Here is a 24,545-nt window from a genome sequence, read left to right as displayed (position 1 = left end):
AGCTGAGAAAGTTTTCAGTAAAGTAGATGTTGGTACGCTCTTATACAGAATCTACTTATCCCAGAGAGTAACCAATTAATGGATGATAGTTGAGCAGAAATATCAGAGCCTTGACTGGTACACAATTAATCCCTTTTAAAGAATCTGGCTGCAAAACCTGCAAGAACATCACTTATCAAAACTGAGGTGACAAAAAATTAGGTGATGTCAATGCAGCTACTTCACAGGACACAGACATCGAAGAGTATTATTCATCTTCAATAATCTGAATGAGCATTGAATAAAGGACACCAACATTTGCTTTGACCATCTGACTTTAAAGTCATCTTGACAGAAAAGCCTGATATCGCAATTAAAAGATGGTCCCTGGTGTTACAAAGTAACTTTGTTAGCTAAATGTTCATACAGGCTCATATGGAGATTTGATAAACTCAAAAGAAATACAACTGTTAAAAATTACTATATTCACTGAAGCCTCTTCTGACTCAGGAAGTCCCTGAGCTGCAAATGGCTGGTAGCAAAGTATTGAGGGCAGAACATCAATCTTTGCTCACTCTATTCTTCCTCCCTCACCTGTTTTAACCACTGCTAGAAATGAGGTAACAAGCTAGATGGACTTAAGTTTGACCAAGTACTGCTGCTCTTAGGTAATACTCACTACCAATGGTAGTAACAGGGTGAAAACAATAGTCCTATCTTAAAAGGCAGGATCTTTTAGCATAAACCACTTGATAGTTAACAGAACAGACAAAAAACAAAACAAGTTTCATCTGCTCCAGAAGTATTTCTGTAAGTTTTTGAAGCAGTTTTTCCAAGAAAAGGAAAACTAGGTAAGTGTGGCAGGTACACCCGCCCCGACAGGAAACGAAACTTCTCCAGGCAAGGAGAGGAAAAAACCCCAAACCCTAGAGACCACAGGTTGAAAATTGAACTGACCAATCTGACACATGCCAGGTACACAGAAGTGTTGACCTTTTGGCCAATGGGGATTAAAATGACCAGAGATCAGATTCGACAAGGGTATAAACAGGGACCCGCCGCAGGACATTTTGATTCAGTCCTCCTTGGAGCAGCAGGTCTGCAGTTGGGGACTCCCCCTTGGGTTGGGATGTGGCCCTAGGTAACTCCTGCAGCCCCCATCTCTTAGGTGAGTGATATGCACATTTTGAGTCATCATTTTTAATCTTAAGAATTCTTAAGTCAGCTTTGTAGCACTCATTCCCCTTACGTCATTGATCCTGTGGTTCACGAATGTTATTGGAGTTCTAACTAACTTTTTACTGAAGAATAAATCTGAGTTTTAACACCTGTCAGATTTGATTGCGTGAGCCTCCGTAACAATAAGTCACAGTTTTGATTCACAGCCCCACATTTCTACAGTCAGGGGAAAAAAAAATTCCACCCAAGAGCAAATATAAGGTACAAGTTGACCTTTATGCTGGAACCTTTATAAAAATCCATGCAGTCCTTGTGCAAGAAAGAGTTAGATTGCCGTAATATCCTATCTGATTTTAACCCATTAGCCCAGAGAAACAGCTGGCCAATACTGAGGTTTACATGTAGCTGCTCCTTTGCCAGCTTTGGTTCCTAAAATACACTGGAATATTTATACACTTAAAATCTTATTTGCCATAAAAGCGTTTAACTCTGCTCAAAGTGTAGCTCTGATGAGCTTGGATGTCACCCAACATGGAGTCATGTGTGGAGTCTGAAGCTTTTTAGCACATCTGGACAGGGATCTTGCAGCCCCTGTTGAAGGGCCATTGTTGGAACTAAAGTCCCAGGAGATTTAGGGCACAAAATGGTTAACTGATGAGGTCCAGCTCTTCCCTCTGCCTATGCCCAAGGACATGCCCCCACCACTTTTTGCCCCAGTACTGATACTGTATTCTTCCAGGAGTCATTTCACTCAACCTAGTTCAAAGAAAGCTGCTGTTTTCTGCCAGGTTAGGGAATTCACTAGCTTATCCTGGTTCAGACAAGCCACCAGAGGTGGCAAAAGACAGGGTAATAGTGGGACCTCACCTTTTGTCCATAGTAAGCTATTAGGTTAGCTCAGCTGACAGCATGTAATTAAATCTTAAAGATACAGAGTCACTATATGCTTGAGCCAGTTCAATTGAGCTAGAAGCTGTGGTCAAAGAGGGAGATTCCAAACAGCAATTGCAGAGGCAATGTCTCCAGCTCGCTGATCTGGTGTGAAGAGGAGGGAAGGAGAACGGTACCCCATTTTCAACCAGGTTAGGTGCAGCATGAAAACAGGCCCTACCATTAACTCAAAGAGAAATGGGCCTAGTGTTTTATCCTGACCTTTGGGGAAATATGCAGGGGAAATCTCCCTGGCTACTTATTCTTTTTATTCTAGTTATGCGTTTGATAAGTTCTGATTAGAAGCAATAGTATCTTTCTATTAAAGAACTCAGGATCCGTTGCTACGCTTCCACACACAGAAGTATTTCCGATGACTCTGTGGCAGATAAAACTGCTGCCTTAACAGGTCATGCAAACTCCTATTCTGAAAGTAGTAGCTCCTAAAATAGAAAAGCTTGAGACAGTCGTTTAAAATACATTAGTGTTATTCTTAACTGACATGGTAAGGGAGGAAGTTTTTCTCTCTCAGACTATAGAATTAGCCACCATGGTTCTAAGGTATTCTTTTTCTGTTCTACAATTCTAGTTGTTTGACTTTAATTAAAGAAAACCTTTTACTTATTCTTGCCAGAACACCATTTCTACTGCTTTAATGCCTGGTCTAAAGTATTTTAAAGTCGAGAAATCTTGTAGAATACAGTTTTAGAAGTCTGCATTAACAGATTGCCCCTCCTCCCACTCCCCCACCCCCATTGAAATCAAATGCAATGAAGAAAAGTTTAACTTACAACAATTACACTGAAAGGAATAATTATTCCTGCTAACAACTTATAAGAAATGGTGTCCTCTTTGTATGGATACTGGATGGATTCATCACTACAGAAAACTCCTCTCTGGAAGGGGATACGTCTTGAATTGAGAATTGCAAAAGGCAAGCCAGCTAGCAAAAAGGAATAAAAAATACATTACAAAAGCAACACAAACTCTAGCGATGATTATACCCCCGCATTTCCAAAGAGAAGTGCATAAAGAGGAACGAACATGCAGCAAGTTAGAAGGTTATGCACTTCCTTCGGCCAATGACTACTGCCTTGTCTTTGCAGCTCCCAGGAAGGACTGCTGAATGAAGGAGAGCAGGACAGGATTCCTCTCACCTTCATATTTGTGGCATATCAAGTATGGAAGCAGGCTGAAACCATGATGGAGTAAACAGGTCAGTGATAACTACTGAGTTGCTCACTCTACTGCCACAATTACCAGCTATTCCTTTATATTCCAGTAAGCAAGAGTTGCCCCTTTATACTTTCTCTGGACAGCTTTACAAGTCAGAAGAGCATACACTGCATTTTGTGAAAGCAGAAAAGGGGTGCTTCTCAGGGAGCGCAAGTGCAGAGGGAGTTTTCAGGAAGATATGAAAAAAAAGGAAAAAAATACACATGCATGCAATCCCCTCACTTCCACACACACACTGGATAGTTCCCCGGAAAAATGTGGTCACTGCACAAGCCCTACAACCTCAGGGCATGGAGATTTTATTCCCCTCTCTTCGACAAAAGACCCCTTGGCTCATCCTAAACTCAACAGAACACAATGCTTTGTGCTATTGCACCTCAAGAGACCTGCAGCACTAACCAAAACTAGTCATTTGAACAGCAAAGGTTAAAAAAAGAAGCTCAAAATAAGATAAAAATTACTACAAACTAAGAGAATCACATTTTTAAACACAAATCCTCCATCCTTGACACACGTACACCATCTGCATAATCTGTTTGTGCACAGGGATGATTACCCTCAGATAGAAATGGCTGTGTGGAAAAAAAAAGTGGAGGACTACCAAGAAAGTTCAACAAAACAATAAATTATCTTTAATTTAAGGATGTACAGCCCAGTGGCATTAAAGTGCTTTAAAGCCCTTGATTTTGTGCTCAAAATTCAGCAGTATTGCACATAAAATGCACACCAATTTAGAGTTAGACAAGAAAAATCATCAGCAGGGAGACACTCCTAATCTACCGGTAAGGGATCAGAAAGATGAAAACCAGCCTCCTTCCTTCCTTCCTGTCAGAGAAAGATGTTGCTGTAGTCTCAGTTGTCTCCTCAGGACCCCTGTGACAAGGCATAGCCCACCTCCTCCTTTCCATATAGACAGCTGCCCCCAATTAAGTGTGTACAAACAAAAGTAAACACAGAAAGAACAGGAGGAAAAGGAGGAAAAAAGATAACCAACCAAGCAGTAAGATAACTGTTAGGGAAGAGAAGAGAAACACTGTTACACAGTCAGGATTTACAAGGAAAAAGAAAGAAAAAGACCTAGGATCCTTTTCAATCCTCTTTCCCCTTTAGCCTCTACCCATGAAGTCCTCCAAACTCAGCCTGACTCCTGGGCCCATCACAAATGAGACATACTGTGGTTTCACCAATGATTTGCTATCGATTTTGTTCTTCACACCATGAAGTGACTACTTAAAAGAATGCTTCAGTTTGAAAACAGACACAGAAGAACAAAAAAACAAACTAATGGCTCATAAGGTGAAAATTTCCTTGAAGTGACCTCTGATGAATGAGACACAGCTTTGTTCCATGACCAAGTAGTTATGGGCTTATCATAGTGCCCATGTACTCCAGCTAAGCCCGTTGCAAAGAATCAAGTATCTTCTGTACTGTTATAGTCCTAAAATCAATACCATGCAAAACCTTCCCTCTGAAAGTGGCAGAAAAACACACTGTCATTGTGAAGAGGGGTTGTTTCCAGTTCCACATCAGCAGGACTACAACTGACCTAGATCTGGAAGCTGTCCAAGCACACCAACAAAGCAGGACAGAAGGACAGGCTAAGAGCCAAGCCAGAGCCTCGCCAAAACACTGAACTATTCAGACACCAGCCAGCACAGAACCCTGGAGCTGGACTCTGCAGTACAGTGCAAAAACACAGCCTTTCCTACCAGGGAAAAAATCCCTCTCCCTTTCTCCTAATAGTAAGAACAGCAGCGTTTTAGAAAACATTGCAGCCCAGACCTCATTTCTGCCCTCCCCTTGTGTTGGTATTGTGACAGCATGTCACAACGTATCACCAGTTACTTAGTATTTAGCTAACTTGTGCAAGGGAGGAGGCAAAAGCAGTGTGCAGTCATGGTGAGGGGACTGTGACCTGTCAACATAATGCTGTGGTGTGTTTCCAACATCATTTATTTGATAAAATACGTATGGAATGAAAACTCCATCCTTTGCCCCGCACACATACTAACACCAAGATTCAAGACTGTATATTTGAGAAAAGTGTATTTTTTTAGATCTCCAGAATCGGAGAATGAGGCATACACAAATAAGAGTGTCTTATTTACAGGTTTACTTGTTTAAAGTAGGTAGTTTTAATCATGGTAAAGCAGTTGCTTACAAAATTAAGTTCAGCCTAGAAAAACCTTATCACAGCTTCAGCACACCACCACAAATACTTCTGACCAGAGATACCTGCTCTATGAATAATGGTGTCACGGTGGCTTACTCATTTCCTCCTACCCACACCTGAATGTTTCAGCTTCTCAAGCTGGGGCATAAAATTTTCAGAGTGCTGGGGTTATTCAAGTGGTTTTGGGTGGCTTTTTTTTTTTTTTTTAAAGTAATTACCTGCTGCTAAATCAGAAATGGAAAGTGGAAATGGTATGCGGATCATGGGAATGAAGTCCCTCATGCAGTGACGACGCGTGCTTTTCCATGCAAAGAGAAGCTGCTTGAAATGTGTGCTCACTTTTCAGCAATGTTGAGATTATGATGTAATTAGTCTGTAATTGCTTGCAGCACCTTCCTATATCAAGATCATGTAAACAAAATACCAATAACTCAAAGTTTGGTTTTGTTTTGCTTTTTAAGCAAGTAACAACCACTAAAATAAGTTATTAAAATGCCTTCTTTTTCATAATTTCTTTCCACCTCTTTTACTCTATCTGAAACCAATCCCACTTTGCTAATTAAGAAAGAAAACTTTATAAACAGTTTCTTGAAGTCACAACCAGCAAAATTTAGGTAAGATAGTGTAAGTCTTAAAGTTCTAGGTATCTACCTGGTTTGAAGCAACAATCAATTGGAAGAGCTATGCACTGAAATACAATACTGCTGAAAAAGCTTATATAGTAAAATTCATGAAGTGTTTCTTCAGTTCCCCCAACTGTGTAACAGATTTAAAAAGTAATTCCACTAGTCATTTGTCTTATTGCTCTTCTCGGCACATTTCAGTGCTGAAAGGAGACATGCTCCATGTGGGACTTCATGACATGGTTTAGTGGGCATGGTAGCGTTGAGTTGACGGTTGGACTCGATGATCTTAAAGGTCTTTTCCAACCTAAATGATTCTATGATTCTATGAAAGCTTCAGATAAAGGTTTTAACTTCTAAAAAACAGATTACAGTAAAATTGATCAGATTGACTTAACACTGTTAAACTGAAAACTAAAAATCACAGCACTACAACATTTGTGATTTACCTTTTGCTCAATCCAAAGCAGTTATTAGCCTGAAAAACCATGCCAGTACTGACTTTTGATGCCTTTTTGGTTAAAATACTCTCCAATGTCAATACCTACTCCCTCAGAACACGTTCCATACAGCAGGTTTAATTTACTTCTTTTAAACACACATGGATTGGCTTGACTATTAGCTGGTGGGAGCCAGGAGAAAAGTAGAAGTCAAACCAGAGGGGCGGCAACTCCTACATTTTCTGGCAAGTGAAGCCATTAAGAAAAACTTCTCACAATACTTAGGGTTTTGTTCTGTTTTAAATGAATCTGCAAAGTCTGGTTTTGTCAGATTTTAAATTTAAAAAAAAAAAACCACACTTACTTTCTAAAATCAAATCAAAGTTATTTCAACTATGTAGCTTAAGTAGTTTCTGCAGTGCAAGTCTCCCTCGAAGACAACTCAGAGAAAAATACAGTTTGGCTTTTTCATTAGTACAAGCAGGAGAAACAAGCAGAACTCGCAAAAGTGATGGAAGAGGCAAAGTCCCTTACTATAGCAAGTACAGCAGCAGGGTTTCCCTATAGCTGTGACAGACATGTTAGTTTGTCACGCTGAAGAGATATCATAATTTCAGAAGACAGGAAATAAGTTCTTGTATCACAGTAGCAATTTCCCACGTATGAAACCTTGTGGCACAGGAGGACTGAACATGACTGAAGATACCAAATGATATTTGTCTTCATAATTGTACAACTATCATTAGTGTCAAGGTCTTTAACTTCCCAGATACAACTGAGGAACAGATTTTAATAGTAGTATAGGAGATGGTGTGCTTCCTTGCCTGAAGATTTATCCACATTAAAGTCTAAAATAGTTTCTCAAGGAAAAGTAGCAAAGATTCAACGGCACATCACTCGGAAAAGAAATGCTGCTCATCTGCCATAGTCACATGTTGCCACAGGAAGTTAAAAGAAATGTCCTGCTTTTTCTACAAATACCCATTTTTCCCCTAAACAACCTACAATTTCTAAGGGCAAAGTTTGGCACATTAGAAAGGATAATTAGTAAAAATTAGCTGGGCTCAGTTTGACATGAAAACAGAAGAAATTGGGGAGTTTAAGTACTCCTTTTAAGTAAGGAGTAGAGATGGCAGACGGTCATTAAAGGCTCTCTACTGAATACTTCCTGTATGACAATACCAAAAAGCAACCCTGATGTATACTTCATTTTCCAAGTCAATTGTAAAACAGTGAAGAAATTGCCTAAAGGGTGATCACAACAGGTATGTTAAGAGGAATTATAAGGTTGGGAAGAGGTTACCAGTAGGGTAACCTCAAGGATAAAGCCAACAAGCTAGTGTTATGCAGTGCATATGCCAGCATCATCAATGAGTAACTAGTAGATGTACTGCTGACAGAGCTGGCAATTCTCTGATATAGTGAAAGATCAAGGTCAGCCAGTTCTGCCTGCAAAACAACTCTTAAAGACTGAAGCAAGAGAATAGATGGAGATTTGTGCAGTAGTGAGTCCGGAGTCATGCACTTGGAGGCTAAACAACTCTGATGAGCTGGGAGCCTGTCCATTCAAAATATGAGGGGAAAATAATGTCTGCTTCCTATGGCTGTTGTACATCAATATAACAGTGTGACCATTAGACAAGCCTTTCTAAAGGCCTTAACACTTTTAGCCACCTGACAATAATTTCTTCTTAAACAGCAATCAGTCAGAATTTGCAAACATGTTTGGTTTTAATTCATGTCTCTTAAATGCAGACAGAGAAGGACTGCTAAAGTACATTCCTCATTACCTCAAAACTGAGAAAAGTAGGGGTTTGCACAGTTCAGCAGAACTTAAGGCCTGTAAATCAGCTAATTACATAGGCAGCAGAGATCAGAAAAAAAAGCAATACTGATCCAACAACCACCAAGAATTAAGGAGCTACAAATACAGCTGGCAATAAAGACATTCATAGTGAGGGAGATATATAGGCCTCTGAAACAGCCTTTCAGTCAGAATACAAGAGGTAGAAACAAGTAGCTTGACTGGTAAGTCTAAATATTTTAAACAATTACAGTACATTTGTCCAATGACTCATAAAGCATAATGGATTAGATTTCCTCACAAGCTGAAGTAATTTGTGACTGATTATCTTGGGTTTTTTCCCATAAATATCCTGTATAACACAGGTCTACTTCTTTCCAAGTTTCTAATCTTGATTAGATTTCTTCACTGTTACTGGGCATGAAGATGATCTCTCCACAGAACTAAAAGCTGATCATTACCACTCCAGTGAAGACAGAGAACCTCACACTATATGCTGCCCTCGAGTTGCCCTTTCCACTGTCCTCAGGAAGGACATCACTTGACATTTATCCACACTGTATTTCACCAGCCACGTCATTGCCATCTTTTGTATTTACTGCTCCAAGTACCCAACTTTGCTGCCTCACTGCATACACTCACCTCCAGGGCATTTATGACTATACTGAACAGGGCAGACTCCTGGAGAGCTCTACTTGGTACCTTCCTTCCTTGTGAAAGCCAGGGAGCACTTACTCCTACCATCCACTTCTCACATTTGAATAAATTATTTACACATTTAAGGATTCTTCATCTAATCCCATGACTACTTAGTTTCTTAAGATTTTGGTGAAGTAATCATTCGAATGTACAGATCTAAATAATGACATTTCTTTTTAAATGCTGCCTTTAGCCTGAGTACACAATCCTTCTGGTATATTAAAGGGATTAGGGAGAGAATAGATGTGATTGACACCAGGAAACAGTGGATATGTTTCAGACAAAACAGCTTTAATCATCTGTGCTTAAGCACTGGGTAGCAATAGTCTTTCTCCAGAGTTTAGAAACAAAACAAATTTAAAAGATTTTGCTGTCTTTTCTCCCAGCACTTCAAGAAAAGACACCACCACTTTCATGGTATTATCTAATGCCAACTTCATTAGTGTAGCTTTAAACCAGAAGGGACACCTAGACTTCTTAATTAAACAAAAACAAACAAACAAACCCCCCCCCCCAAAAAAAGCATAAGTAGTATTTTTGAGGTTTAAGTCTCCTTATACCAGAAATTAAGACAGAAAGCACAAGCTAACATTTCCCCTGAATATGCTGTAGAGATTTCATTACTAACTGCATCAGCAAAAACAACCCATAGTATTCATTTGTACAACACTAGAAATTCTGCCTGGAAAAACATGCATTTTGTGAAAGGTTGGTTAAAACTTTTGAGTTGAGTGTTACTCTGTATAACTGCTCACATTCTAGGGGGGTTGGTTATGGTATCATACAGCTCTTTGCAGATTAAGTTAAGACACTGGCTTCTCCTCAGTACCAGAACAATGCTACTTTCCATTTCTTAAAAGAAGCTGTAGAGTTCAGGAGGGCACCTAGTAAGAAATATGCTTATACCATCACTCCACAGTTCACCAAGATCAACTGCTGCATTTTGTCATTCAGCTTTCTCCAGAAGAGATGGGTAAAAACCATCTCTCTGCATGGGAATTTACTGCTCAAAGCAGAACAGAAAGAGGTACAATGGGGTGAGCCAGAGGAAGGGAATCAGAAGAGGCAGCACAAAAAGGAACTTTCCCCCTCTTTCACTTACTTTCCCTGGTGCTCATCTCTGGTTTCTGGTGTAGTCCCTTCCCTTTTTCACCACCCCCTTGAGTCTCTGGTCTCTAAGTCCTGGATGTCAACATCAAGTTATTGGTAACTACGTATGAGACTCGATTGAGACAAGTAAAAATCTATGCCACAGGCCGGGTTTTTTGCTTAAGTGACAAGCCTTTAAATATTTAAGTTGCAACTCCCTCTCCCTATGTTTCTCCCTATTCCATTTTACCCTTTTGTATACTCTACTAAATAATACCTTCAAAAACAACTCAAACCACTGTGACTGCTTAGCTTTCTCATAGTTATGACCAAGCTTCACTCTGCACTTTAAAAGCCCTTGACTGGACCTCCTTCCACTGTTAGGCTGCCAACTATTTTACTCAGTTTCATACACTGTGTGCGTTCTTCATCCCTGTATTAACAAATGTGCCTGAAGGACTGAGAAAAGTACAATATTAAGTCCACAGACTTAAGCAAGTCGCTGCAATTTATTTATTTAAAATGAACTGCATCTGGCAGGAGTGATTTGTACAAGTACCAAACTGGAAGTGGTGCTCCTCAGATCCTTCCTCACCTGATTTCAAACTGAGCCCACCAGAACAACCTCGCCATGGACAGGGCAGAAGTGGGGCTAAAGCTGGATGCAGCAACTGCCATTTCTTAGCCTCTGTCCCCCACAGCACTGATCTCACCCAGGAATTACTCATCAATTCAAAGTGCATCACCCTGCACATTAACCCTTCACATAGTATAAACACGGTTTGTTATTATGTTGGCTTTAAACAGAGTTTGAACAAACACAAATTAGCAGTTTATTCCTCAGAATAAGCTTAGGTTCAGAGATGATATTGATCTGCAGCAGTACAAGATGAACAGTTAGCATCAAGTAGAACTTATGCCAGATTATGACGTTCAACAGCATTGCCCAGAAAGGTTGCCAGTGCCATGAATATACCAAAAAACCATGAAAACATTACTCTCCTCTTGAAAAAGTTTACCAGGTAAGAGGCAAAGTCTTGTTCAGAGCATAATAAAATTACTAATACATAACCTGAAAGTTAAGTTAAAGGATGCAAAAGTCCACTCTAGTGTCAAACAGCAGCTTTTAATTTCAATTAGTTGCAGAACTATCAACAGTGGGCCATAAAGCTTTGACACTGCTGAAAAAAAGAAAAAAAATGCACATGCACCAATCTAACAGTCTTCAATAGGCTTCATTACAGTCCCCTGCTTTATCAGCCTCCACCACAGCAGTCACTACATTTGTGTCTCAGGAAATATATGAATTAGCCCAGTAAGTGCTTATGTTGTTAATCAAATAGGTGCTTTCAATAAAAGTTTCCCTGCAAAATACAACCCATCCGCAAACAGAGCATAAAAGAAGGTTAGTTCCTTTTGCCAGAAAAGAAGTCAGTAGATTGCCTCCAAAGTATGATTGTGCTAATCCGTAGGAAGGAAAAGTTACATTGATACACGTGGTAGAAGGAGATGTTTCTGAAAACATTAAGCCTAATGCCTAATACGTTGAAGGTGGCACAAGAGCAAAGCTACATAGGTTCCTTTTGGGAAGGCATTGTGATACTGAAGACACTAGCCTTTGCCAAACCAAAATAAGAATGTTTTGGTTTTGTTTTTTGAAGTAGAAGACAACATGACCTGACCACCTAAATATCTTCTGGATGCATTCAAGGTGGAGAAATTAAGTCCTACAGGCCCATAACATTCCTTTCTCTCAAAGAAGTCCCAAATAGCAGAGCTCATCCCAAAGAAGTGACTTCCTCAAAACTGTTAACTAGTGAACACTTCCCCTGTGAGGAACATCAGCTTTTGCATTACCTGTTTTAGTAGCAACAGTTGTCGCAAACTACTTTGTTCCCCAGAAACTCAGTGCTGCATTTTGGCTGAGATAGAAGAACTGAACTCTTGCCCTCTCATAAACCAGTCCATCATATAGAAACTCACCAGTGGGTTGTGTCCCTTCAGCTCCTCAACAGAGCAGCCAGGCAAAGCTTTGGTAGGGAACTACAGAAACCCTGCTCAGAACCCAGCACAGGTAGCAGATGAAACTCAGCAACTCTTGAGCTGCTCTGTTCTTCTGCTCCTTTGGTGAGAAGAATGCTTCAGAGAGGTATCCTTTGCTCTGTGCTTCTCCGTCCCCCAACTGCACCCACCCTTAGATCTAAGAGAAGCTGTATGAGTGTCACTGAGGGCAGCAGTCGTAAGAAGCGAGATGACTGGAGGAAGAAAAAACCGATTGGAGGTGCAGTCACCAGAAAAGACTAACTGAATAGGACACATGCAAACAGGCATGGTTGGACCTTGCTGCAACAGAAAGACGCTGACATTAATTTGTCATTTATACTTGGAAGAGCTGATCTCATGCAAACAGCTAAAGACCAAAAATGCCAGACCAAGTACATCACCTTAAAGATTAATTTCAGAATATTCCTAGATCTGCAGTCTAGAGCCACTACCCCCTCTAACTAGTCATGGCTTTTGGACTATTCCGAATTACCTTCTAAACACCTCTAAAAAGACTTGGGAAGGTAGAATTATCAGAAAGATCTTCTGGGGTTCTTGAAACATCAGTCGTCATAGATGTGTGCTCCTCCAGACACAGGTCTAGACATCTAAAGACATTCATTTTTCCAGAGCACTACCAAGGCTTGTTGACCCTAAGTCTCCAAAAATTCTAATACAAAAATTGTGCTTCCCATCAGACACAGAAAACAATTTGTAAAACTGAGACGTACCATACTGTGAAGTGGCACTTGGAAAAGAATAAACACGAGTTTCTTTCCCAAACATTTTATTTCCTGGTAAAATGTGGCAATGGGAACAGAAAGAGTTCATTAATGGAACTGTGAATTCTAAGAGCATTCTTTTTTTTTTTTTTTAAATCCCTGAAAGTTTTTAACACATCTTGTAAAGCTTCATAAAATGTTCTGAAGACAAATCAATGTTCAGGCAGCCTAGTTTATTTTATGCAGAAAGAGCATTCTTAACAATGAAGTATCTATGCCTTACTCATTACTACAGGGTTTGTTGGGTTTTTCTTTTCTTTGAAGTTGTTTTATATTCCACTATGGGCCTACCCCAACAACTGAACCAGACAAGACCTTTTATTATTATACAGCAAGATGTTCAGGCCATTTCTTACCGCACTCTGAAGACAAGCAAGCTGTTAGTGCAGCAAGGGGCATATGCATAATAATATTTCAAGCATTTCTGCTTAGATTTCATGAGGCTTAAGGGAGTCAGGACTAAATAACTGGATCAGCAATACCTATACATTGTTGAATGCTAAGGGGAAGGGCTATAACCACCCTACTACTCAATTAAATTTTTTTTTTTTACATGTTGCAGATGAGTCCTTTTGCTTCCCTTAGCTTCCTATTACAAGTTCTTCTTTCTATTTTGTGATGTGACAAAGCTGAGGTGTAAGTCTTACTTAGGAACAAGTATCCTGTTCGAGGTAGCCTTTAATTAGGGTAGAAAAGTTTGCACAAAAGTGCAATTTATCAACTCTTATTTGCCTAGTATTAGACCCAATTTTTACCATCCATTCCTTCATTGAGAAGCCTGTTCCTTTCAAGAAAGTCTCATGTCAGGATAGCATTTTTTACTAGATGTGGGATAATCAGCATTACTGCCCAATAAGCTTTCATGAGCCAGCTGTGTCCCTGCTGAGGATATTGACTCTGGAACATACTACTTCCAAAAACTTAAGCTGCCTTGGAAGAAGTCTCAAGCCTCCACTGAGTCAGCCCAAAACAAAAACCAGTCTGAATGTCAGATTCTCATATTCCCAGACCGATCAACTTTCCCATCCATTTTTAATAAAGACAAGCCTGAAGCTAGAAAGCATTCAACTGGAACCCACTTTCAACTCAGCAAGTTGTAATAACTCAGATATCATACTCCCTAGTTATACAGCTCACCCTAGCTCTAACTTTTCAGTAGCCATAAGTGATTCTTCACCTCTTGCATGAAGGTGAAGAATTCCCTGAATCTAAAATTGAGACTAAGAAAGCCAGTTAGGTTAACGTGTTAACTACACAGAGCAGTAACATACACACTACGGTGATTACCTTCTCACTAGATTCCAGAAAACCTGTGCTGCTTTAAGGTTTGTAAAATATTCAGACTGAAGAAAACTGATATGGATAGCCTGTATTGTTGTTACAGAACTACAAGTGCTTTAGAATTTTTTTTTTTTTTTTAAAACCTCTCAACATGGAGGCCAGAAGTGATTGTTCCAATTATATACTCCAATCTCCGGCACAAAGACAGGCAATAAAAACTCACTGTGTGAATCCTCAAAAGTACCATGGAAGAAAAATATCAGAATAGACTAGCATCACTCGCAACTCAAATTCAAAGTTATAATTTTAGATAACTTGGCAGTTAAAGTTACAATAGCTGTCTACACCACTCCTTAAATGTTTACGCTTTTGCGTAAATTAGCTCTAAGTCAGATGTTTCTCCACTGCTTTAAAGCCGGGGGGGGGGGGGGGGGGGGGGGGGGGGGGGGGGAAATGCATCTCAGTTGACTTTATTACAGGAACTTCTTCAAATCTAAAAAATGGAAGATAAAAAAAAATCAAGCAATTCAACAGATTATCTAACTGCATCTGAAATGCCTCTTTAGAAGTCCAAGATTGCACAGAGCTGCAATTGCTAGTTTACCTGTGCACATCAGTTAAGGTACAGGTGAACCCTACTGGAAAAGAAATTTTCCTGAAGTTGTGCTGAAGATATATGTCAGTACATGTAAAAATGACAAACTTCAGACTATTTTCCCCAAAAGTGAAACTACGCTAATGATAACTGTTGTGTCTACCTTCTATTTACTGCATAGGACTAATGCATGCTCTAACAAATAAAGCATTTAAGGGAAAACTAGAGTAATGCATATAGAGGTTCTGCAGATTTCTGTTTACTTGTTTTAAATGACTGCTTCCATCCTTAAACCAATTTAATATATACTTCTTATGATTAATTCAGCATATACATTTATCAGAAGACCAAAGATTATGACCATCTCTAATATAGTTTGGTCAATCATTCACTGCAGGCAGAAACAACAAGATTTAGTTTCAGGTTCAAGACTATTCTGAATAGTTACATTTTGGTTTTCTAAACGAGCTCAAACCTTACTAAAAGCTCGAATACAATCAGGCTTAAAATATTGTTAGAAAAAAACTACTGAAGAGTTAAATTGTTCTTTGTAAAAATCATGTGGTCTTGAAAACACTGAGCCTCTTTTCTACAAGCAACTAGATTTTCAGCCTCTGTATCCCATTTTGAAGGGTTTAAAGAGTCATCACATTTTTTTTAAACCTAAGAAAACCCACTGAGTCCAAATTAGACTTATTTCTCTAGAAAGTATACGGAAGCAACAGTCACTAGTTACAGGTTTGTGCACTCCACTACAGTGGAAGTTTTAACATCACAAGTGTTTAAGTTATCAGACTAACCCATTGTGAACAAGAGATGTATTCATTCCATAGCATTTTGGAAGCCTGTAGCATTCTTCTCCCCGATGACAGAAGCCTAGACTAACTAATACAGTTTAAATCCTCATCTCCATTTTTTCTGCTCCTAAAACAAATGAGATTAGTGATACTAGCAGTTACAGATTGGTTCCAGATTTTCTGTGCAAACAGAAAGTAGCAACGGTACCTTTCACATGCATATGACTATACATACATGGGATTTTGCCTATATAGACTGTCTTGAACTCACAGTCACAGTGCTGAACTCTTGGAAGGCATACATTTTACTCCCATCACCAAAGCTCCCTATATATTAGCTACTTACAGAGAAAATGGGCAGGGTGAACCCCACTGTGTAGAGGACAGTGGATGTGATGGTACTGTCATGGAACGGATACTTGATGCTGTCATCATTACAGAAAAAGCCTCTCTGATACGGTTTTATTTTGGCCAAGTTTAGAACACCAAGGGGTAAGCCAGCTGTTGGGGGAAGGAAAACAAAAAACAAAAACAAGAAATACATGTGGTTAAATCAAAAAAAAAAAAAATAATTTTTAAACATGCATGGAGGAAGCTACCAAACATGCAAAACTCAAGCTTCCTAAGTATCATGCAATGCACACACTTACCAAATCCTGTTTATAGAAGAGATAAATTTCTAGAAATCTACTTCAGAAGGACTCTGAGGTTGCCCACCAGATACAGAAGTTAAGAATAGACTTCAAAGTCCTTTCATCAGTAAGGTGAGTTGCCACACACTGAGCCAAGATTACACTTAAGGAAAGCATTTGCCACCCACATGACTGAATAGTTCTTGAGGGCAGGCTGCCTTTTGTACCCCCTCCTTCGCCACCACCCATGACATTGCCTTGTATCTGAATTACCAGCCTTGTTCTATACATTATAATCTGGTTAGTGTTTACAGAGAACAAGACAAAAATACATATAGATTTTGTCGTAGTTCAGGATTTAAAAGATTTCATGCAAGTAGTTTTCATGCAGGTAGGGGAACAAGAAAACTGCAGAGACACCAACAGGAAACAGGGACAGTGAATGGACTGCATCTGAAGGTAATGAGATTTGTACTTTAAGAGTCGCATTTACACAGCTTTTGCACACTTTGGAAGATTTCTGCATGAAAATAACTAAGTTATTAACATGCACACTGAAACCTGGGTACAAGTGATAGCTCTCTGAACTTACACTGTGTGACCTATTACCTATTCCCTCTCTTAAAAGGTCACTTCCACTATACTGGCAGTCATGCCAAAGAAGCCATCAAGGCCTCTGACAATTACATTCAGGTCTGTAACTTATTTCTGACAAGAAGAATCAGCTAGGGAATAGACATTTGCGGGAGCAGTGACCTCAGGAAACCCAAATTTGTCATTTTACTCTACTTTTTCATCCCCCCCCCCCCCCCCCCCCATTTTCTTTGGTCCCCTGAGCAAGTAACAGATGGACAGTGGATAAATTAGGCAATGCTGTAAGAATTGCAAAATCCCCAAACAAAACCCAAAAAAGTAGATTTTGGTTTAAAACAAGGTAAAAAAGGGCAAACTAAACTTTCTACTTTCCCCAACATCCACGTAATATGCAATTCTGCATATAGACACTCTATACCTAAATGAGATAAGTGCGATTATTGAAGCAGAAAAGACTACTCAGGATATAAACAAACTGCTGTACTGAGAACAAAAAACATTTCAATGAATTTCATGTGATGAGAGATTGCTTTGATTTCTGGTGACACTTGTTAAGACTATCAGATAAGTCACTTAAAGGGGTTTTAAATAAGCTTATTTCTACATACTTCATTAGAAGAAAAGACATCAAGAGTGCAACAGTAGGAACAGAGTGATAAATCCTGGCCCCTTCTTTGGGCTGCTAAGCCACAGTGCAAAGGCTCATGAAGTGCATATTGAAACTGTGTATGTACTTGGTAATACCCCAACCCCTCTTCTAAGAAAATTGCTATGGTCACAGAAGGCAGTTTGCCAGGAATTTAAAGCCTCCTATGGAGCAGAGAGGAATTTTTTCCACATAACATCCAAAATCCTAAGGACTGTTCACTGCCTAACAACTGGGGATGCTGATGCAGCAAAGCACTTCAGCAGATGCTCACCATCGCCTACAGCAAAACTGAAGAATGCAAACAGCACTATGCTTGTTCAACTTTGTGCTTAAAGTTATTCATGAAGTAGGATGACATACCTTCCAATCAACTGCATCTCAAAGGTCTCTCTCCCTCCTCTGCTTTAATGATTGAGAAAAGAGCTACAGCTTGACAGAATGCAGATGGCAGAAGTAGCCAAAACAGGAGAATCGCAGCCCTTCAAATACAAAGGGGGCCACACTGAAGACCTCGGAAAGTTCACTGGCATCTAAGGACATTGCTGTATGTTCGCATGTCTGGAGCCAATTTTCAGCTCCACTCAAGGCTATGGCAAGATTCCACTAACATAAGTCAGAGCCCACGTTTCCTGTCTTTATCTCTGCTATTGCATACCCAGCGTCAGGATGATTGAGTGGCAAAGCCATTACCTATTTGATACAATCCTATCTTCTCAAACAGGTCACCAGATTTTCACATGTGGAAATACCACATTCTCATGGTTAATTTAAACAGCAGCTTGTGTTTTGCAGAAGTTGACTACTTAACAGACATACCTCTGTTTTCCAAGAGAATCTGCTACAACTCAACACCAAGAATTTTTCTGTTTCATTCAATTACATTTTCAGCCTTCCAGCTCAACCTTTTTTAGCCAATATTGCTCAGCTTTTACAATAAGATTTTGAGGTGTTTTGCTTTGGTTTTGTTTCTGGGTTTAAATTCATTAGGACAGGCTGTTCTGGTTTTATCAGCTGAAGTATGATCTCTAAGTGCTCCAGTTCAGAAACTACAGGACACTGCAGCAATTCACTTGCAAACACGACAGAGTTCTTAGCTCAAAAATTCCAAATTTCTTGCCACCAAAGTAGACAGATTTACAGTCATGGGTCGTGTGTTTTTTTCAAGGAAGATTTCCTTTAGGAACTGGAAGAGAGCTATTACATGAGTGTACATGAAAAAGAGAAAGTATCCTACATTTCACAAGCAGTGTTTTAAGCCTACCAGCAAAACAAACAACCAGTTTGAATATGAAGGGGGTTTTTTTGTTGTGTAACTGCAGCAGGAGATAATTACTCACTCTGTAACTTAGTTAAGGCAGAAGCTTGAGGGCTTTTTTTTTTTAATTAGGGAGAATTCCTGACAGTAAGTGTTATGCACTCAGTTTTCATTAAACAAAGAGGAAAGGAACTCAAGATTTAATCTAAGCTTTCTTTTCTTCCCATTAAATAGTCTTCTTTATGTGAAATTTGTTTATAAAAACTAGTTTGAAAGAACTTTTACATAACAAGCAGTTATCCAAATTTTTTCTGGTGCCTATACATTTAAATATTTCTTCGTACATTTTTGTTCCTTTTACATCTGTTTCATTGAAAGAAAAGGATGCGCCTTTTTGTTAAATCAGATTGATTTGACTACATTATGCAATGCTTAGAAAGTACTTTAAAAGTGTGTAAACTAGAGTTGGAATTTAGAAATATGTTTCTACTTTCAAACATGAGATTCTAGGAAGGGGGGGAAGAGGAAAAGCAGCAAAGGGGTCAGATGAGGACAGTTTCACCAAAGCAACTGCAAAATTCATTTGTATAGTCCATAGTAAAAGAATACAAAAAACTGGAAGTTGGTTATACATCTTACACTACCTGTCCATTACCATTTTTTACATCACTGTTAGAATTCCAACTGCAATCTAAATGATGCACTGCTTTCCAGCAGTGGAGTAGAAGACTGTGAAATGGTGTTTAGTTGAATGTTAACCTACCCCAAACAAGTAGTAGCATTTTTACTATTGCTCATTTTACAGGGAGAGAAGACAACACTTAGTACATGTAAGCAAACAGTCCTGAAGTTTTCACTGTAAGACAAAAAAAAAAAAAAGAAAAACCAAAAAAACCCACCACACTAATGTACATAACAGGCCAGTATTGCCATCACAGGGGCCAAGCACCTCCATGACCTTTAAGCAGGGTGACTGTACACTGGACTTCTGAGGAATGCACATATGTTCAGTTTCATTAGCTTCTACAAACTGGAGGAAAGGGTGACCAAGACCTAGTGAAAGATTACAAGGCTAAAACGCAATCTTGTAGATCAGCTCTGATGCTTTGTCCTCTTCACAACGTACCTCCTCTTCCTTTTTACCTAGCCAGTACCAGCAGTAACCTCTGAGGGTGCTCTTGTGATCTAGGTAACTTTGTAACTTAGGGACCATAATGGCTCAGCTGTTATTCATATTCTCTAAACCTTCAGCTGTAAAAAAAGACTGTTCCTTGAAGTTCCCCATGCTTCAGACTTAGAATTGGAGTTTCTCTATTTTCCATTAAAATTCATCTAGTTGATCTTGTCAAGGACTAGTGACCAACAGGTTCTGGGCCATTTTGCTAGGTAATAGCAAGAAACAGCAGTCCTCTGATCTGGTTTCTCTCCCCTTTCATTATAGAAGGAAAACAATTTGATCACTCAAGTGCTCTGGAACTGGCCCATCCAAGATTTTGTAAAAGACTGGGAGGCACTTCTCCTGTAATGCTCATGCAAACAGACTCTGGCTAAGCCCAAAAGCTACAGCAGTAGTAACAAAGTTGAACAGGAAAAGAGACTGCAGAGATTTGAAGCCTTTATCTAAGAAAGAGAGGTGAAAGCTTCACATATATGGACAAGAATAAAACTGCACAGGAAGGAAAGGGAGAGGAGAGAGACAAGTCTGATACTTGAATTACTGAGCAGGGGATGCAGGGAAGGAACAGCCTTAAGTTTTTGGCTAGAACTGTACAACAGGGCAACAAACATTTGTACAGAGTGAAGCTAAGCTAGCTGAAATAGTTACATGGGGCTATCCTGAGTTCACAAGGAGTTTCCAACTCTAATTTGGAGCTTCAAGCCAGTTGTAGTGTAGTTTCCATTGAAAACCTACGGATAATTCATAGCAGTATCAACAGCCTTCGGGGAACTCGTATTTAATCAGATCTGGCTGGACAACACAGCATGGCACAAAAGCCTGTAAGGAAGGAAGGGAAGTCCAGGCTGGGACACTAGGCAAGAACTCGCTGTGAGAACGGTTCTCCACCCATAGAAAGGAAGTATCAAGAAAAAACAATACCCAAGGGAAGGAGGCGGCAAAGTCTTCCTTTGGAAAAAAGAAAAAAACAAAAATCAACAAAACACCCCAAGACTGTTTAATGAAAAATATGTTATTTGTTACATTTTAAATAATTTTTTTGAAGATGAAAGCAAAAAAAGTAATTTAAGTTCCACAATTTATCCTACAAATGGAAGCTCTGGACACGAAACTATGATCTTTTTACAACGTGTGAAACACTGCACTATTATTCTGATTTGTGGCGTTTATCACACCTATAACTTTAGAGTTAGGTGCTTAAGTGTGGAGGCATAAGGAGTTGGATTCTGATACTCAGGTGTCCATTTGGCTTTGCTAGCAAGTGCATGGGATATTTTTCCCTAAACAGGGAAAAAACAGCATTTACAGCTGAATTAGCCTCTTTTACAGCTGGCAGTTGCCATAAATACTTAAGATCAGCAGGGAAGATTGTTCAAGAGGAGGTAGCTTCAAGGTCTAAAAATACTGCGTGTTCTACTTAAAATTTAGGAACGCTTTCCTAATTAAGTCTATGGACACAGTTTTAGATAGGTCTTCCATTTTAAGACTATTTAAGTTTTACATCTGAAACAAAAGAGAGTCTTGAAGATTTTAATCGTTCCAAGTTATACTGTACCATCTAGTTCAGAACCAAGTGTAGTGCTCAAAAAATCTGGCTATGCTTTCAAGAGCACCTCAAGACAACCTAGACTGTCCTGCCCTTCTCCCACCTCTAGCCATCCACTGCTATCCCCTTCCTTGCCACAGCACTAGCTTTTCACACCAACCTGTCCAAAAAAAGAAAAAGCCCATGCCCACACAACACAGGTTCTTCAGGAGCACTTGCTCATCTGGCCAAGTGCATGACTCTTAGAGCCAGTGTAAAGGATAGAATAGGAACATGTAGCCAAGGGTGTGGAAGAAGGGAGAACAAGGACGGTCTGGCCATAGTTTCAGATCAGCTTAAACACCTTGTGAAATTGTTTCCTGGTCAGTGGTGCCTTCTCCTCCAGTTTTAAGCTGTTCAAAGGAACGCACTATTTTTTGTAAACATCCCTTAACTAACCCCAATTGGCGTTCTCATCTGTGGAAGCAACCAAATCTTCACTTGAGGCTCTGTGCCATCTTAAAAACTTGTGCTGAATTGGTGTTCCAAGTTCTCCAAGACACACAGGACTCCTACCTGGTCCTCAATCAGGAAGTTCTTCTCATTTAAACAAACAAATATCTAGAAACTGGGAGAAAGGCAGTTACCCTCAAGGGAGCCTATGGAAAAGGAGAACATTCTAGCTTGATTATTAACCAAAGCTTTTTCCTCATCCTGTACTGAACTCGCAAGTAAGTGCTAATTAAGAGAAACTGTACTAGACTAACATGAGACTGAGAAGAATTTTTATGTTTCTCTATACTTATCCTGAAAAATAGACTCAATGCATTCTGTACTTGATGTGCTGACAGAAAGACAGTTTCAGCTTTTGTAAAGAAATCCACAATCTACAGTTAAGTTGGGGGGTGTCAAGCATGAATTCTGGCTGTATTGGAGAAATAATCTCTGTAAAACAACAGCAAATGACAGCCTCAAAAAAGCTCAGTTATTCAGCTTAAGGCTGCTCATTTAAGAAAAAGGTACTTTTCATAGCTTACATTCTTATTAGAGAGATGATGCTGTTAAATAACCCCACAGACAGATAAATAGCATCATTCTGAGCCGAACCTATACAACTGGTAATTACTACTGAGGGCAAAGGAAAATTTAAGCTCTCCCACTCTTATACATTTATTTTTGCTTTTATTTTCAGCCAGGACAACCATGTTTGCTTTGCTGCTCATTTTGCAATGTACAGTCTGGGGGAAGGTAGTATGCAAGAGATTTAAAGAAACTGAGACAGGTCAACCTCATGCTGCTGGGAGCACCTGTAAAAGAGACTGTTCTTTGCAGAAAAGCAGATGTGCTGAAAATTTTTTTCCACAAGCAGTCAAGAGAAAGAATCAACACCTCTTAGACAGGAGGTTCTGGGAATACAGAAAACTACTAAGAGAAAGAAGAGATTAAAAAAAAATAAGAAAGTGTTTAGATTTTTGACACCTAGAGGTGAGGGATGTATAAGAGAAAAATCAACATACTATTTATTTTCAGTAGCTGAGGTGAGTGGGTAGCCCACAACTCACCTCCTAGCCACTTTAAAGGACTTCATCTTACTTTTCTACCCCAAGGTATGCAAAATATTCCTAATAACAGCACACTGATTGTTCTGATAACACCAGAAGCTGTGCTAGGTTTCAGTAAACAGGATATATGTATTTAAAAGCATGAACTGCATTCTAATCTCTGTTACTATTCCACTTGCAACTATACACTACTTATATTTTTATTTTTTTGCCGATCTATGATTTGGCTAGCAGAGGAGCCATATCAGCAACCTGGGCCAGCTGAAAACAGTTTCATTGAACGACTGCCTCACAATGTATTACACTTTTGATTGAGCCAAGGCAAGGGTGGTGGAGGCAGGAAGCGGAGGAAACCTTCCTCCAAGCTGGACCAGCCTCGATAATGAAGAGTGCAATTTCTAGTCCAGTCATTTACTAAGAGAACTACATCATATTCTAGTTTCTCCGCATTCAACAGTTTAGTACTACATGGGAACACTAGTTCAGTTATCTACATTACCAATCCATTAAAACAAGTCACAACACTTGTTTAAAAATATTGATATAGGACAAGCGTATTCTCCCTCATATCTATATTTCAATCAAAAGAATGGACTTTTAGAAACACTAAGTACCTGTTAGTCTAAAAACCATGCAATTGCCTCTCCTGTAAGCATTTACAGAAGTACAAATACAAAATAAAAAATGCAGAGGCAAGACAGTAATATATCCTAGCCTGCTCTATTACTTACACTGAGAAAAATATGCTGCTCAAGCAAGCCAGTCACAGGTCACAAGCAAAGGCTGTGCCCTGGACTCTGCTCTGTTCAGGGGGCAGAGAAGGTTGAAGTTAGACCAGCCACCTGGAACTCATTAGCAGTTCACCCAGTGGGGCAGAGGTCAATTGCCCTCATTACTGACAGACCTAAGATTTAAGACCCTCAGACTAATAACCAAAGGACACTAGAGGTGGGGGGAGGATGGAAAGGGAGAGGTCAGCAGCTCCTTGTGTTGCAGTGCTGCTCGTGGGGTGGGGAGGAATCCAGCTGGCTGCAGCCACAGCAAGCAAGAGTGACTTCTCCCACTATAACCCTTCCTGTTTAGGGGAAATTAAATATTTAATCACTGCTTGCATTATGTGCTCAGTATTATGTTCACTGTTAAAGGCTTTGTATTGTCTACAGAATTAAAAAACCCACAGATACAAAACTGTGCACACACCCCCAAGGATCAAGATCTTCTACATACAATCTACCTAAAGCGCTGGGCTTACAGGCAGGGAAAACAATACAGCAAAAGAAACTGATCAAGGCCAGCCTTTGCCAAGGCAGGGAGGGATTATTTCTTTTTTTATTGCAGGTGACACGAACTCTGAATGTCATTTAAGACCAGTGCTCTTTTAAACTCACTCCAGAAGTTATAAATATTTTTCCATTTTAATCTCTGTTTTGTGGAAGTGCATGGCAAAAAGCTTTCAGAGTATTTCATATACAGCTACATGCCCTAAACTGAAATACCATTC

At 39.6% G+C, this 24,545-nt stretch overlaps 1 protein-coding gene across 2 annotated transcripts in view; it reads right to left on the bottom strand.

Moving 5' to 3' along the window:
- Nucleotides 1-24,545, bottom strand: part of PLPP1 (phospholipid phosphatase 1) — a 69,350-nt gene that overhangs the window by 35,350 nt on the left and 9,455 nt on the right. Inside the window, exon 2 of one of the 2 annotated variants that reach the window (XM_052778672.1) lies at nt 2,880-3,031. In XM_052778672.1, the coding sequence (XP_052634632.1) occupies nt 2,880-3,031 (152 nt within the window). Of the gene's footprint in view, nt 1-2,879; nt 3,032-15,996; nt 16,152-24,545 lie in introns of both variants that reach the window. The other variant, XM_052778671.1, reaches the window with a different exon arrangement.

This window comes from Harpia harpyja, chromosome Z (assembly GCF_026419915.1).
Source record: "Harpia harpyja isolate bHarHar1 chromosome Z, bHarHar1 primary haplotype, whole genome shotgun sequence".
In the NCBI taxonomy this organism is placed as follows: Eukaryota; Metazoa; Chordata; class Aves; order Accipitriformes; family Accipitridae; genus Harpia; species Harpia harpyja.
This window is presented reverse-complemented; position numbering and strand designations above follow the sequence as displayed.